At 42.1% G+C, this 16,596-nt stretch overlaps 1 protein-coding gene across 1 annotated transcript in view; it reads right to left on the bottom strand.

The window, feature by feature from the left end:
• Positions 1 to 16,596, bottom strand: part of DPF3 (double PHD fingers 3) — a 153,574-nt gene that overhangs the window by 69,578 nt on the left and 67,400 nt on the right. Inside the window, exon 3 of the mRNA XM_058806722.1 lies at positions 11,796 to 11,903. Coding sequence (XP_058662705.1) covers positions 11,796 to 11,903 — 108 coding nt within the window. The remainder of the gene's footprint in view (positions 1 to 11,795; positions 11,904 to 16,596) is intronic.

Below are 16,596 nucleotides of genomic sequence, written 5' to 3'. Positions count from 1 at the left end.
GTACTAAAGCAGTAGGGAACTAATTAAGATTCAGGATTGAAAGGCAAAACAAAAAAGTTGGATGTACTCTTGTTCCATCTGTAGCACTTGCTGAGAGTTCAGAGGTACTTGGGGCATCATCTTTAGCAGAGAGAGGTTAATTTTTTATTTTGCCCACTCAGATATTAACAGAAAGCTCCCTGGAAGAATATCCTGTAAGTATATTTATAGTGCCAGCCCTGGTATAGCAGCTTCAGAGCCACAAAGCACTTAATCCTGAGTCATTTCTATTTAGTTAATAGTGTCTTTGTTGCTGATGCTGTCCTGGTCTATAGCACTGCTCAGAGATACAGCCTCTGTGTTTCCAGTTCTCCTGCCGTGCTGCTACCTCACTTAGGCAATGAGCATTACATGGCAGATGTATCCATAGCATCACTTACAAATTAGCATCACTGCAGAAATTCCTGTAACCACGAACCTCACTTTGTCAGAGTAGCACATATCTGTAACTGTGTCATTTACAGACATTGCACCAAGGAAATCATGAGAAGATAAAAGCATTCACCATCCCTCAAAAACACAAAGAAATACTTCAAGTGTTCATATGTAGTTTTAGCACTATATCTGAACCCGCTTTCAAAATTTGTCTTTTGTTCCCATCATGCTATGCTGTTTATTTTAGGCCAGCAACAAAAGGATTTTCACTACAGCTCTTTAGGACATGCATAGGATATTAATCATGACCATATATTTTCCTAAGACCTAAACCACATACTTGCCAAGGGCAATCACGTGCATTCACAAGGACATAATTTCCATCAAGAGGGGTAAAATTTTCATCCTTTCTCCTACATCAAGAATCGTAGCTTTAGCTGATGGACATCACTGCTCTCTTTGTCCTTATCAGAACTACCTACCTACAACAGCTAAGGTCCCAGGCCTAAATTACCTGGTTTGTTTAAGGGGAACCATGTTCCAAGTGCATCCTAAATGAGATCTCTTGTCTAGAAGACATTGGACATAAAAGCCATATCTACCTATTCCAGTGTATTGCATCAAACCTCCTTCCTTAACAGAGTTCATCACTGGGAAGAGATGCTATGGCAAACACCAATGGTATCAGAATCCTGAAGAATAAAACACCTGTAAAAAACTATTAGTCAATCAAATGCAAAATACAGGGAACACTAAAATTAATCATAATCTAGTAAAAACATACTTAATATCTCTTGGGTATGAGATAATTATGAGGCTGTAAAATGTTTATTACAGAGAACGGGAATGCAGAATGGAAATTTCTGCCAGGGAAGGTTAGAAGGAGGTACAGGGATGTGGGAGGGGAAGTCATCATACTCTCTCCGTTCTACTCTCAGTAGTTCTATAGAGCTTGGCTTGTAAGAGTCGAAACTGAACGTTATATTAACATTTATTGCTCATTCCATTATATTATGCACCAGGAAAATAACATCTGCTATAAATATTAGAATATTTCATGCTACAAATCAATTTAATTTGCTGTGTGTCAGAAGAACAGTAAAATTTAATAAATAGGGGGTTTAAACCATTTTTATGTAATTATATTCCATAATATCTTTGCTGGATTTTGTTAACATTTTCTTCTATAAAGCAGCACATGGGTTCTACCATACTGTTGACCTAGTAGGCCAGTGACTTCACTAGGCTCTGTGCAGGATGCTGAGTATCAAACCTGCAAGTCTGGTCCAACCCAGTACTTTACATGTAGATTTACCTTTAAACATGTGACAAGTCCCATTAATTACAAAAAGATCACTCATGTTCTTAAAGCCCAAGCTCAGGTGCTTTCCTTTGCTGGGGTTAGACAGCTTGGCATCTTATGAGACTAAGCCCTGGGGACTTGAGCCTATAAACCCTTTTTCATGTAATTACCAGAGAATTCCAGGAATTATTCATATGAACACACAAAATAGATGCAATGAATTAGATTAAAAACACCCATTTCCTAGGATCTTGTGTCCAGTACTTGCATTGAACGGTACCTGTGCACTGCAAAAACCCTTTTGATGATGTGGCTTATCCTTTCTCAGCCATTTTTACTGGCTATACTTGGAAAAGGGGCAGTAGGTTTGCCAGGAAAGATGTTCAGGTTCAGTTCTAGCTCTAAGACTCCTACAGGGCACACAGCTTCCTGTCTGCCCCTCCCCATGCTGGAGAGCTGGTGATTTGTGCCTTGGGGGAAATGGACAGGTTCCAGCATTTCCCCAGGCACCATACCCTGGTGCTTCCCCAGTGTTTTTTCCCCATAGCCCTTTTTTCTGGTAAGCTTTGAGCTTACCTTCACTCCCTTCATTTTAAGGTTAAATCTGTTTATTTCATAAATAAATAATCCTGAAGGTTACTTACACACATCGATGTTAACTTTGTAGCAGGGGGATAAATCCACAGTGTTCTATCTCTCCAGGAGGAATAATGTGTCTCCTAGAGACACAGCATTCTCAGTCAGGCCTTGGCAGCTTGAGAGGCACATGAGGAATCACCTTTTCCCAAAGACACGTCCTAGCAGCCAGATGTAGGTCAAACACAGTAGCCAAGAACAGAGAAAGAGCAAAACAACGGGCTGGATGGCTCGGAGAGGGTGGTGGCACCACAAGGAAGCTCTCTCTCAAGCAGCCCAGGTATTTCAAGCCAAGTCCGTCTCAGCTGCCTGAGAGTCTTGCAGATCAAGCCCCGAGACATGACCTGCAGTCACACTGTAGAGGCTCCAAGGAGACCAACAGCACAATTCATTCCTTCCATTTAACGGCCCACTGTAATGACCAGAACATTTTTTCAGAACAGCCTGCCTCTAAAGTCATCATAACTCTATTTTCACAAATATACTAAATACAGCTAAGATAATACAGCAGTGGGAAAAAAATACCTGTAAGTGGCTGCACTGCCTCTGAAATTACAACAGCCTTGTGTCTGTGGGATGCTACACATGCAGCCTATATTCCATTCCCAGTGATAAGATCCAGAGAACTCAGAATACAAGACTTAATGACTTCCAAAATTGCCTTATCTTGCTCAGTTGCTGCCTTAGCCTGATGACTAGAGCCAAAGGGTCTGGCTTCAGTGGGCTTTTGATCAAAACCCAGAGGGGTTCCAAATCCCAGTAGCTTTTTCATGCATCTCTCTGCTAATTATGCAAACTGGCTCAGCCACACAAGAACCAGGAGTAATCCTGGGTGATTCATACAAGCCATCTCAGCTAAACAACAGACCTCTCCTGGTAAAACTTTGAATATAAAATACGTGTAGTGACCTGTTCCAGATCTTACAAATGAAAGAGAAACTATTTACACAAAGTTAATCCTGTAAATTCTACCAGCATGACTGTGGAGGTAAAAAGCAGAAACAATGTTTTTGTTTTCTTGACTGGACTATTTATAGAATGTTATCTGCTTTTCTAGAAATGAGTTTTACTTCCATAACTGCAAAATCATGAAATTCCATTTGGGGGAAAATACACTGAGCTGAATTAGTCTAAGAATTTGCAGCTTATCACATGTAACAACATCAAGCAAGAGCAGCACTTTATTTGAAGGAAAGGTTACCACAGCCCTGGCAGACATGACATACAGAAGGCTGGCTCCCCAGTGGCCAGAAAAACAAAGCAAGAAGAATTACACAGTGCAAAACTCGACATATCTTTCCAGCAATTATACTGCACAGCCAGCCTTGCAAAAACTGGCTCAACAATTCACCTGTGGTGAGTCTCTTTATTTGTATATATGGGTGTGTAACAAATTCCTTCTTTTTTCATCATCATCCTGGTACATATAAGCCCAGGCTGTGCACCAGAGCTGGTACACTTCCATACCAGTTTTGCAAGTATTTCTGCTAATGGCCAAAACATTTAACACTGGCACTTTGAGGGCTTGGTAAATAGCATGATTTATTCATTCATTTCTTTTTATTTAGAGGCCTCCCATACCCCTTCCAATCTCTCTAAGAGTATTTATTAGATATCTGTTAGGTACTCCTCTGAGTTAAAGGAGACTGATGTTTTAGTACCTCCATTTCATACACTGAGAAGCTGAGAGAAAAAGACATATTCCATTGGCTCTGGTCCTGTGTGGGGCATAGGAAATGCAAGGATGTGGTGGTGTGGTATGACTTGAAGTGCAGAGATGGGCACCTCTGCTGCAGGCTGGTAATGGGACAAATGCATATTTCACTGCATGACTTCTATACCGTGATTCTGTGTCAGTGAATACATGAAGAAACAGACAGGTTCTCTGCTTTTCTCAGTGCCATGTAAGAAAAGAAAAGCAAACTTTATCTGGCCAGAGATCTGGACCAGGAAAGGTCCCTGCTCCAGGCAGAACTGAAAGGTGGTGGATGAGGTGGAATAAACTGGTTAAACGTGTGTATAATACAAAGAAGCTGATTCACAAGGAGGTCCCACACAGATGAGTTTTCTCTTGGTGACAGAAAGTCACTTTTTCTGTCACACAACTCATAGCTGGAAGTGTAAGTGCCTTAAAGCAGCATCTCTTGCCTGTGGTGCCATGCCCTGCTGTGAACACAAGATTAGTGGAGAATTGGAGCCTACTGTTTCGATTCAAGAGCATCGATGGACCAGTCTGTAAGCTGCAGGCTTAGCTGATGAATAAACACATACTAAAATTTAGGCCAGAAACCCAAAAGAAAAGGCCCAGCAGAATCAATATTTATACTTGCACAAAAAACCCAGCAAAGACAGAAACCTGACACCTCTGGCATCCTCACTCCCAGATTTGGGTTCATAATGAGAAGCTTCATTTTGTTCCAAAGTGCTATGGAAACACGACGCACGCAGGTGCATGACAGACCAAGACACAGAAGTATGACACACATAGGCACATGACACACCAAGCTCAGGACTCAGCACGGTCAGGGTGCAGATGTGTTTTCTAACAAATCAAACGGGAACTGAAAACCATCCACCCTCCCCATCCCAAGAAGTTACGGGATTTTTCTTTTCCTCTGCACGAGGTGACAAAACTGAAGACGGGTGAGTGTGGGTGGGAAGGAGATGCGCTCCAGGCTCAGGCGGCCCGGGCGCAGTTCCCGGCACACGCGGTGTGAGCGCGGGCCGTTCCTGCCGCGGGGAATTCCCGCTGGGAGCGGCCCCGGCGCGGAGCTGCTGCTGCCCGCCGCGCCCTCTGCCGGCCGCGCCGCGCCGCTGCAGCCGCTCCCGGCCCCGCCGGGCGCGGGGACCCAACGCCCCCAAACCAGGGACACTTCAATGCAGCATGACAGACGGGGAGAGCTGGGGGTTCTGCTTGCTTTCTAACGCAAAGTACTTCGGGGTGCAGAAGGACTTGAATTAAAAGCAGACTTTAAATGACATTTTCATTTCAGAATTTTGGAGAGCCAGGAGCAAAACTCACAGAAGTTTGCTAACAGACTATTAAAATCTATCTTACATGAGAAATCCAGACCAAATCATCAGAGAAACAAACCTGCTCCTGTCAAGTCAGCTCCACCCTAAATGCAGGGTTCATCATGGCAAATGTTAATAAAAGCCACAAACAATTAAAAAAAAAACCAAAAAAACAAAACCAAAACTAAAATAAGCTGTACACAGAAAATAGCTTTGGTAAATTCACATGTGCAGAAATCTGTCAAATCTGAACAGCTGATAGGTTTATATGACAGCCTCTTTCAGGAATACTGTATCCAATTCATCTGCATATTACAGACACACTTATTTGGCACCACAATTATTCTTCCAGTCATGGCCCTAAGATGGTCTTAATGGACCTTAAAAAGGAGCCACAGGCAGGTTCTATAACATAACATGACCTTTAATTACAGAGATAATAGGAAAACTGTCAAATAGAAGAAAAGTTTTTGTTAAGAGACGTGCCTCTCTTTACAGTGTTCATAGCAAAACAACACTGCTGTCTTGTCGTACAGAACAGGAACCAATGTGTCATTGTGTAGAAATTGCTGAAATCAAAAGTGAAACTAGTAAATATTAACTGGCTTATGGAAGAAAAAAATGGAAAAGGAAATTCTCATGAAATTAAGTGTTTTGAATTATTTTTAGTTTTAGGCTCTAATATCTTGGAGTGAAACTGGGCATAGAAACCAGGAGCAGAAAAAATAACATGGAACTCAGCAGCACAGTGTTCATTCTGCGTTCTTGGGTTTGATTTCCAGCTGCACCACAAACCTCTGGTTAAAACGTCACAGAAGTAGTTTATTCCCTTAGTTGCTCATTTCTCCATTTTGGAACCGAAGTACTTCCTTCACTATATTTTGTGTATCTGGACTGTAAGCATATGGCTGAGAAGACTTCACAACAACCCCTGGGATGATGATCTAACATGCTGCTTGAGTCTCTAGATGCTATCATACAAGTGATACCACTGCAAACTCCGTTCTTTGCTTTTTAATGTCATCTTGACTTTATCTTGGTGAAGTGCCCCATCTTAAAAACCACAGACCTCCACAGACATGCTGAGCATTACCCCCAAGAGTTGGGAGCACTCCTCACTTCCCAGGAAACACACAGTACCTTCTACCATCAGTCACAGTCTCCACAAGGTAAATAGAGATGCTTTAAAGAGATAATAGCTTATCTGTAAGGATTTAGTTCATTCATCCACAAGCACGCTCACCTAGGTATACCCCATATGTCAGACTAAAAACAGATTAGGCATTGTTCAGCTGGAACTAAAAATCTGTTTTCAGTACTTGCTTCAGACAACTACCATGGTTCATAATAGCAAATGAAAAATACTTTGGTTTGCTTTTACTATCCAACAATGGGTAAAAAACCCCATTTCTGTAGTTCAGCTGAACACCAGACTGCTCAGATATAAGAGGACAGACACTAGCACAGGACCCCAGCTCATTCTCAGCACAGGAGCAGCATAAACAAACCCTACTTCACACCCTCTGAGTGGGTGGGAAGGCTGCCCACTCTGAAATCTCTCCGTGGGCTTTCAGTCCAAAACCAAAGGACATCAGTAAATTGACACAAAAGCATTACAGTCATATTCTTTAGACTTACACACCATGTGAAATAAAAGCTCTGTAGGTATGTATGTATGCACCTATATTTAGCCATCTTGTAAGACTGAAGTAGGACACTACCAATTTAAACTCCACTAGAGTTTTTGGCCACACTCACTGTATCTGTTCTCATCTGCATAGGTGCAAAGCTTGGGTAATACCTGCCTGTCAGCAGGGTTTACTGTAGGCAATAGCACTACCACAATTTTGATAGCTAACCCAACACAGAATCATGATACTACCCAGCACCATTAAACCACTAAGTATATAGGACAAGGATCAATTATGATTTCAAGGGGCCTTGGGTCTAATCCAGGATCTCCCTCTCATTTCTAGCCCTCTGTCCAACTGCTCTGATTTTGCCAAGGGCCAGAACCATACTGCTCACATTCACAGTACCTGCAATTCACATTGGTGGTACAGCTAAAAATTCTCCTTTTTCTCCCACTCCACTGGAAGTCAGGCTACCTAGCTCAACCCTCTCCCTCACCCATTCCCAGACTTCTCAAGCACAGGAGTTCAGCTCTGTTCTTCCTCTTTTACTGGGCATAACAGGCAGCTGAGTGAACATGGAAGCATGAGCTGCTTACAGCCCTCCCACTGCTCTGTGCTGAAGTGCCATGCAAACACCACAGCTGATTCTGCAGAGAACCAGGCTTCCCATACTTGGTTGAACAGAAATCTAGTTTCACAAATATGTTATGAGTATCAGCACCTAGTAAGCTTAAAACTCTGCACTTAGGAAATGCATCTGGGAAAACACAATTCAGGAGTGCAGGACAGGCTGATCTGCCTGGCTGGGGAGCAGCTCAGGGACCTTGGTGTCCTGGTGAACCATGAGCTGAACAGTGTGCTGCTGTAGCAACAAAAAAATAAAGCCAGCAGGATGCTGGGTTGCATCAGCAAGGGCATCACTAGCAGAGATAAGTAATTATCACGTTCAGTGCTTGTCAGGCTACACCTGGAATACTGTGCTCAGTTTTGGTCCCTGCAATACAAAAGAGATGTGGACAATCTGGAGGGGGTGAAGGGAAGGGCTACAAAAATGATCCAAGCCTGGGAAGCCTGCCATGTCTGAGAGAAGTGGGTTTGTTCAGACTTGAGAAGAGAAGGCTTAAAGGAGACTTTATCACTGTGTTCCAGTATTTAAAAAGTGGCTACAGAGATGGAGACACCCTTTTTACAGAGTCACATGAACCATATGAGGGCTACTGGGTACAGGTTACTCCTGGAGAAATTCCAGTTGGAGACAAGAGGAAAATTTTTCCCATTGAGAACAATCAGCCATTGGAATTATCTGCCCAGGGAAGTGGTAGATTTCCCAACACTGGACAGTTTTAAGATTTGGCCGTACAGGGTGCTGAGACATCTTGTCTAGACCATGCTCTTGCCAAGAAAGGTTTGACCAGATGATTCCAGAGATCCCTTTCCATCTGCTATTTTATGAACCTATGAAATCACAGTATTGGCAACATGACAATATATTGCCCATGGCCCTGGATTTGTTTCAAATCTGTACCAGTTTTCATAGGAGTTTTGACTGCTACACTATAATGACTCAAGTAATAGCTCATGCCCATTACAACAATGAACTCTAGGGTACACTTGAGCCACAGTGCTTGCTTTTGATGGTAAGAATATGACTTACACATGAAAGATGAAGATCAGGCCATATGAAAGCAAATGTCAGGAATACTTAGTAAAAATCCTGAAGATCTGATCCGAATACTGACTGTATTGTCAGTAAAGGCACTATCATAACTAGGTGTTGGCAATACTTTATTTCTCCTGGATAGGCTACTGGATGGGAGGGAGGATGCATAGAAATAGCACAAACATGAACATTGCTAGACCCTTGAACAAACCACTTTAGTGGGGCAATGCATCCATGTAACTCAGAATACAGTGGCAGAGGAAAATAGACATCTAAAGGCTGCATCAGCAATTCCTATTCCAGTGTTCACACCTGCACAACTTTGGCTGTAACTATTCTTAAAACCAAACACTTTAATTTTAAACCAAATAAAATCAACATATCAGGACAAAAAAAATACCATCTTCTATTAAGAAGCTGGCATCAACTCACACCAGGAAAAACATTACAGTGCACCTTCCATTTTACAAAAAATAGCAGACCATTGGAGCATGATTATTTTCTTCATTAGATTTTGGTATTACCAAATGCGAAACTCTCACTCACTGAGTTGTGTCATGCACTACATAAACTGCAAAAGTAGGCTATAGCTATAAACCTAAAACTATACTATACTATTACTAAATGATCTATTGTACCCTGGAACTGCTGGCAAGACAATAGTTTGATTCTACTTACTGACCAGCCCATGACTAACCAAAAAAAAAACCCTAGGTCTTTGTCTCTCCTGAGTTATGTAGGTGTCTTCTGAATACAGGAACTTCTGAATACAATTTTTTGCTATAATAAGCCACTCTGAAAGCCCAGGTGCAGTCCAAGCAAATATTCACACCCCTGGTGCCAATCCCATTGACTGCTGGACTGCAACTTTTGGAGAAAAGATCCTCTTCTGTGTTTGTTACAGTGGCTGTTTTACAAGAAGTACTTCTATGCAGTTAACATAATACAACTAAGGTTTAGCCCTAATTTGATGTTGTATAATTGTTATATGGCTTGCACATGCCATATAACAATTACAAAAATATATCAAAATATATTAACAATTTCACAGCCTCCTCTATAAAAATCAACTATTTGCATATTAATCAAGCATAAGCACTTTCTAGCTGCTAAGAAGAGCTCTAAGGAATGAACATAATGCCCAAGCCCTAGGTGGAGTGAAACTATGAAACATATAGATTAGATTTCTTTCAAATTTATTTTATATGTCCTACAGCTGTCATCTCTGTGCTTTTTAATAGATCTTAAATTTCCACATCTTTTCCCCACACAACCATCTGATGTTTAACTGAGGACAAAGAAGTCAGCATTAGGTAGCTTCCTAGGTTCAGCATTAAGTTTTACAACAGTCTTCTCCAAAACCTACAGTATTTCTACTGTCCATATTACAAATAAATTATACTCTCTTTCTCCCAAATTCTCAAAAGCTACCTTTAAATGGAGGTCCAAGGTGTTCCATAGGTTTTACACTTTCAGATCAGAGAAGGGGAAAATCCCACTTTTGGCTACTGACTCTATTCTGGATATGCACAGATGGAGTGAAACTGTGGTATAACTGATAAGAAAAGTTAATCACTAGATAGAAATTGGTTGGAAAATAGATTTAAATGGCAGAGCAATATAACTCGCCTTATTTGGTTGCCACCGGCAATGCAACAAAAGTAGCACTCCTGAGATGCAGAGGAGATGTTTATAGCAGGAAAACAACACAGAGACAGACATGCTGAGGTCTCTTTATCTGATAACTTTGTGGTAATTGCCTTTCATGCCCTGTGGCATGTGGAATGCACTAATTTGGCATTCAGCGAATATAGCAAAGAGTAATGCAAACAAAAAAGAGTCAAACTCTACCCTGCTTTACCTTGCAAAATTACCAAGGCACAGCAGTACTGGCATCATCACAAAGTCTAAGGTAGGCAATTTTACAAGCCAACATCATCCTCTTCCTAGAGTCCAGTCTCATTTTCAGCAATGTATGTGACTGATTTCATCAGCTCTTTCTAAGCAGTGAGATCTAGTTCTATTTTCTGGCTGAGATTTTGCCCTTGGTTTGAACCCCAACTGATTGGTTATAGGAATTTCTTCCTCTTTTCCAACTGTCCACTGATGTCTCCTATACTGAAGGTAGGGAATTTTGAAAAACCTTGATTCTGTTTCTACCAGAATCAACAGGAATTTTGCCTCTGATTTTAAAGGGTTTTGAACTTGCCTCTGTTGCCCTTTCCTCTCTCTTCACCAACAACTGCATAGAAGCAAAGTCATCAGTATTGCTGAGCGTAGCTCAGTTCCCAGGTACCTTCTTCTGTCAAACAGGTTTTTTTTTAATATTCTAATTTACATTTGGGGGTTTTCTCCTGTACTTTTTATACTGACAGTGTCTCACCTCTTAAAAACCACATACAGCTGTGAGTATATGGGTTCCCTCTTTCTCATAATAGCTGACCCCAGAGACACCAAGCCTTTATTACAAACTGCAAGGAAGAATGCACAACACTATGCTCTACCTGACACAGCTGCAGCTCCTCCACATCTGCTTTACAGTCACTCATTCAGCATCCAGACTCATCACTTCACATAGTTTAATTGTGGAAGAGTAGCAAGGACAAGAAGAATGAAAGAATAATAGACAAAGGTACACATAAAGTCAGACAGAAATACACAAATGTGTATTTTTTATTATTTGTTGTTCATAATCTGGTCACAGCCTCATCACCAGCCCCACCAAGAAAAATCTTATCTTATACTTACTGTTTCACACACACAGTGGTCTCTTTCACAAAGATTAGGCAGCAGATACCAGTGAGACTTTGCACTAGTAAGTCACTGAGGAAAAGTTAGTAATACATTGATTCTTTACATCCTCATTAATTTTCTAATAGAAGCCAGGATTCAACCCTACAGAAGATAAATTCAGTTCCCCTAGCATTCAATACAACTTGTTCACATTTTTGTAAGGGATGAGTTGTATGCAGAGGGTTTGGTGGTTATGGTTACAGCAAATCAAGTAAGATGCAACAGATGCAATGAGAAATGGTTGGAAAGCAGCAAAGATAAAGTGCAAGGTCTAAATGCCAGGTTTGCATGTATGCCAGCTGCTCTGCAGCTCAGGAGAGGCAGGCAAACAAATACTTACCAGGTTTAATTTCCAGCAGCTTCAGCCTGGAATCCTCAGGGGGATGCAAACGCCTCTTTTTGCGCCAGCAACGTGCTGGGTATGTGTACAGCTGACCTGGGGCCAGGCCTGAAGATTAAAGGCATAAAATTAATCACATTTCAGTTTGTAAACCACAAGGACCATCTCTAGCATCTTTGTTCTTGCCCTTCCAGCATCTCCTTGTTGGAGGGTTCAACCTGCAAATCATGAGGCAGAGCTACACACTCAAGGCATCCAGTGCTCCTGAGGCTCTTCAGCACCTCTTGGGATCAGGCCTACAGAGAATCTAGGTCTCACTTAGACACTTCACTCAGCTCACTGAAACCAGAGCTGCACATAAATAATTTGTGATTTCTTCAGGGTAAATAGAATTTCAGACTCTCCTGGGTCACAAGGGCGATGCCTCCTCCACAGGCAGAGAAAGCCCCTTGAGAGAGAAGAGATGAAGTTCTGACATGAAAATCTTGAGGCCCTGATGCACAGAGCAGGTCAGGAAATTTGTGTCTTCCAAATGGGAGCAAACTAACACCCAAGAGGTCTGACTCTGTATTTTTGTTTACATTCTGGACTTCTGTTTGAATACTAATTCTTCATTTTGACTCTTACTTCCTCATGCCAATATTCTGAATGAGGGAGGAGATACACCAATAATGTTTATATCACTGCATATTCCCTTAAATTACATTTGGCATCACTGGCTTTTGAGCTGCCCTGGCTCTCCTGACAGACACCCTTCAGCCAAATATTCAAGCTGTACTTTTCTCTCCTGCATTCAGGACACAGCAGGGCTTTCTGAATGCATCACTGCTAGGGGCACAGAAGCACACTGACAAGTGCTTCTAAGTATCCTCAACTGCCCCAGATAGTCATGATACACAGAAATACCCAGCAAGAAAAGTTGGAGGAATTTCATTCTCTCCTCTGCTTTTCCTGCCCTCTCTGTCCACCAGTTCTGGTTTGGCTCCTCTGCCCTTCTGCTGTTGCTGTGACTTCAATTCCAGACTCATTGTCCTCAAAAATCAGGCAAGACCACATAAGAGAGAGAATAGGAGTGGTGTTGCTATATCTGAAATTGTACTGACAGTGAACAGCTGGACAGCATCAAGGGGGTGCCAGTAAAGCAGAACAGCTCAAGGGCAGGAGGATGGCCCAAGAGTTCTCTCCTCTCTTCTGAAGCAGCCAGGAGAGAATACCAGCTTGGGAACAAAAGCAACTCACCAGACCAAATGAGAATAAAAAAAACCTCAACTATCCTCTTACTTGGGGGTTGGGAGGAAGAGACAATAACACAATTCACCTTGAAGGAATGTGCTCATTGAATTCTGCAGGTGAGACCTAATTTCCTGGTTTTAAATATTTCAGCTGTTGGGAATGTCAGTTCAGACCCCAGCACTTTCCACTGACTTCCAAGGCCTTGGAGCATCTATGGCATACTGCCTGAGTATGGCCAAATGACGAGTACCTGCAGAGATTCTGGCTGTTTCAGGGCACAGAATGCTATTTGACTTGGACTTTTGATGCCCTTCTTACACTGATGCCCACAAAGCTGGGCATTGTGCACAGCCCAAGAAGAACACATTTCAGAACAGGTTGCCCAGGACTGGTTTGGAAATAAAAATGGGAATAACTAGCACTTATACAGTGTTTGGGCACCCTTCTTCATGCCACTTTGCAAACATGAACCACTGCATTGCTATAATGACAAGGTGGATTGTGCCTGGCTCTGATGTGAGTAATTAAAGTGGTGGAGGCAAGAAGCCCCACCCTTTCTCAGCAGGTTCTGTGCAAGAACTTGAAGACAACACTGAAATGGCAATTACCAGATCAAAGCAATAGGACAGAAAATCAGCCCTCCATTGCACTGGCCTCCACAGAGGAGCCATTTGAAGGAATAATTACCACAGCTTTTGTCCCAGACACAGAGGAGCAAAGATCTACTAGTCTGGGGGGAATATCTACTAGTTTGAGCAATCCTATAAAAAAGAGCCGTTCTGGATTCAGCCAGGACAGCAAAAGCCAACTACACATGCTGAAAGCCCAACTAGAAACTTGAAAGGAGAACTGAGAGAGCCTCTTCCTTAGAGAGAGGCAGGCAGATCAATTAGAAAGAGATGATCCAACATCCACCTCTGCAACCCTTCAGGTAAGCTCTCTGTTGCTACTCGAAGCATGCCTGTTCATTAATATACTGCCATCCACTGAACTTAAAACACATACCAGACTTTCACTTCATTCAACCCACCAATGCTACCTTCATTTCTCTGCCCTGTTCCTCATCTGTCTCTGTGCTGGCTCACATGAATTGGAGATGGTACACAAAGGAGAGACAACAAGGAAAGGGTCAGTTCTGAATGCTCTGAATGTAGCTCCTTCACAGGCAACCCTGCAGTGAAGATGGAAATAATGCATATCACCATCTTCAGCCCTCTGTGGGTTGTCTCTCTCTCTGGTACCTTATAGGGCAACCAGAGAAGGTTCCAACCATTTGCTTACAGAGGAAATAGCAGAACCTGCAGTGAGTTATGTTGTTTATCTCATTAGTGTAGGAGAGTCATAACTCAAAGCTTGTGTGAAAGGCCAGGGGAGGAGGGGAAAAGGAGGGAGTTATGTGCAGTATTGTGTGAAATTAACCCTGAACTGTTTATCATGAGATGCAGATTTCTGACTCCTTTAACAAAGAGAACAGCAAGAACTCAGGTTAATATGCTGAGTTCCCGAGCCTTCTCTGTTTTTCAAGTCTGTGTAAGTGAAAAGAGGTCTTGGAGCTTTGCCATTTGTCTTTATCTAGCTTTTCAGGTTAGGGATAGTAAATGGTAGTGAGCACAGCACATAAGACAGATACTGGGAGGGCAGGCAGAGAATTTTCAGAGTCCTTTATTATGGGCACAAGCACATTGTGTACAGGCCAAAACCAGGCATGTAGAAGGATCCCTTGACTCACCATAATACTACAAGAAATAGATTACAGAATGACACTCAGGGGAGCACTAAATGGGCTAATAAAAATCAAGAACGAGAAAAGCAAATATGGGGGAGGAGGGCTGGTTCATTTCACACTGATTATTCTAATTCAAAACACAGTCATCAGATTTGGTGGCCCATGCAGATGCGGGAGGCTTCTTCCACTTGATACTCTCTGTGAAGAATGTTCCACCATTATTCTCTGGTGCAGACCTGCAGGAGAAAGGTCATCTATCCCCTTCTGCAGGGGCAGCTGCCAAACAGTTCACTATCAGAAGTGAGAAAGGAAAGATTTTCGGAATGAATTTGCTCAAAGTAGTCCACAAAGCTTGTGGCTGAGAAAGGCAAAGAATTTAGACATCTTAGTTTCTGGTGTGATGCTGTAACACAGTTATGATGATTCCTTCTGCACGTGTACAAATGCCAATGAGACCCACACAGGATGTTCTGTGTCTGTCTTTGTGGAAGATGCTGTTGACAAGACATTACTCATGAACACAGTGGATGTATACCTGTGTGTGTGTGTGTGTGTATATATATATATCTTCTGACTGTGTTCAGAAGGATGGGAAGGGGAAGGGAAGTTTATGCAAAGCATAACCAATTATAATTAGAGAATTTTCAGCTGAAACAAAACACTTGACTGTGGTTATGAAGCAATCCTACCAAAGAAGGGTCAGCCCAGAAGTTTAGAAAACTCCCATCTTGTGAACCATGTTCAGCCATCCTGAATTACCCCAGCAGTTTTTGTAGTTGAGATATTCTTTGGATATTATTAACACTGTAAAAAGACCTGTTGTCTCCTGCACCAGAAGTGGCTGCATTTCATTATATAAACAGTTTTCCGGTAGTACTGCAAGACAACTGAAATCTACTTTTCATATTTTAGTAATAGGAGGAACACAAAGCTCCTTCCTCTAGGGTATCCTAGAAAGGGGAGAAGGAAAGTTTCAGCTAAGACTCAGCTAGGCACTTTTGAGAAGCTGCAATTGTTTTCTTAGCCCCAGGACCATAAAGGGATATCCTATGTGTTCCTCTCACTTCATCTCCTGTAAACCAGACAGTGGAGGAGATTAGAGCAGGCTTCACTTTCCCATAATTTCAGATCTAGAATTTGAGGGGGTGGAGGGTGAAGGTGGGAGGGTGTAAATATTGTTTAGAGAACTGGCACATATTTATGCACATGTGTGCATGTCATACTTCCAGTGCCCATGTACCCCAGGTCTCTTCCTGCCTGGATTCTCTGGGCTGCACTAAAGAAGGGGGGAAAAAAGAAGTTTGAAATACAGTTTGGTGCTGTTAAAAATCCTTTCCCTGAGCTAATTATTGGTCAGATACTGAGCTACAACATAGCCAAATTCCCCTTGGGGCTCAGAAGGACTTCTGTCTGAGCAACATCTCAGTCTTTGGTGGCTGGTGACTGTCCTTTGCCTTTCAAAAAGGGATTTCAGATGGATTTAGTCTAACAAAGGAACAACTGACCAAAGTCTACAAAAATAACAGTGCTCTTTTCCCTTGAGCTTCCCTGAGCTGTGGAATAGGCATTAGCCAAAGCTCCTTAAGGAAATGTACCAACTTCTTTCTGTACCCAAGGGAACCACAGCTTCAGAACTGATATCCAAGTTAACCTATCCAAAGCAGAACCAGGATTTATAGGTATATTTCTAACCATTAGAACAACATTCATTCAATTAATGGACTCTCCTATATTTTACTTCAGTTTTATATCCCTCCTAATATAGTTCCTTATTTTCAGCATTAATCTGAAAAACTCCCACCTCCATCTTGGAGGTAATTCCAGTCCTTCTTAGAGCAGAGT

This window comes from Ammospiza caudacuta, chromosome 6 (genome assembly GCF_027887145.1).
Source record: "Ammospiza caudacuta isolate bAmmCau1 chromosome 6, bAmmCau1.pri, whole genome shotgun sequence".
Classification (NCBI taxonomy): domain Eukaryota; kingdom Metazoa; phylum Chordata; class Aves; order Passeriformes; family Passerellidae; genus Ammospiza; species Ammospiza caudacuta.
Note: the sequence above shows the minus strand (reverse complement) of the source record. Positions and strands in the feature narration are given on the sequence as shown.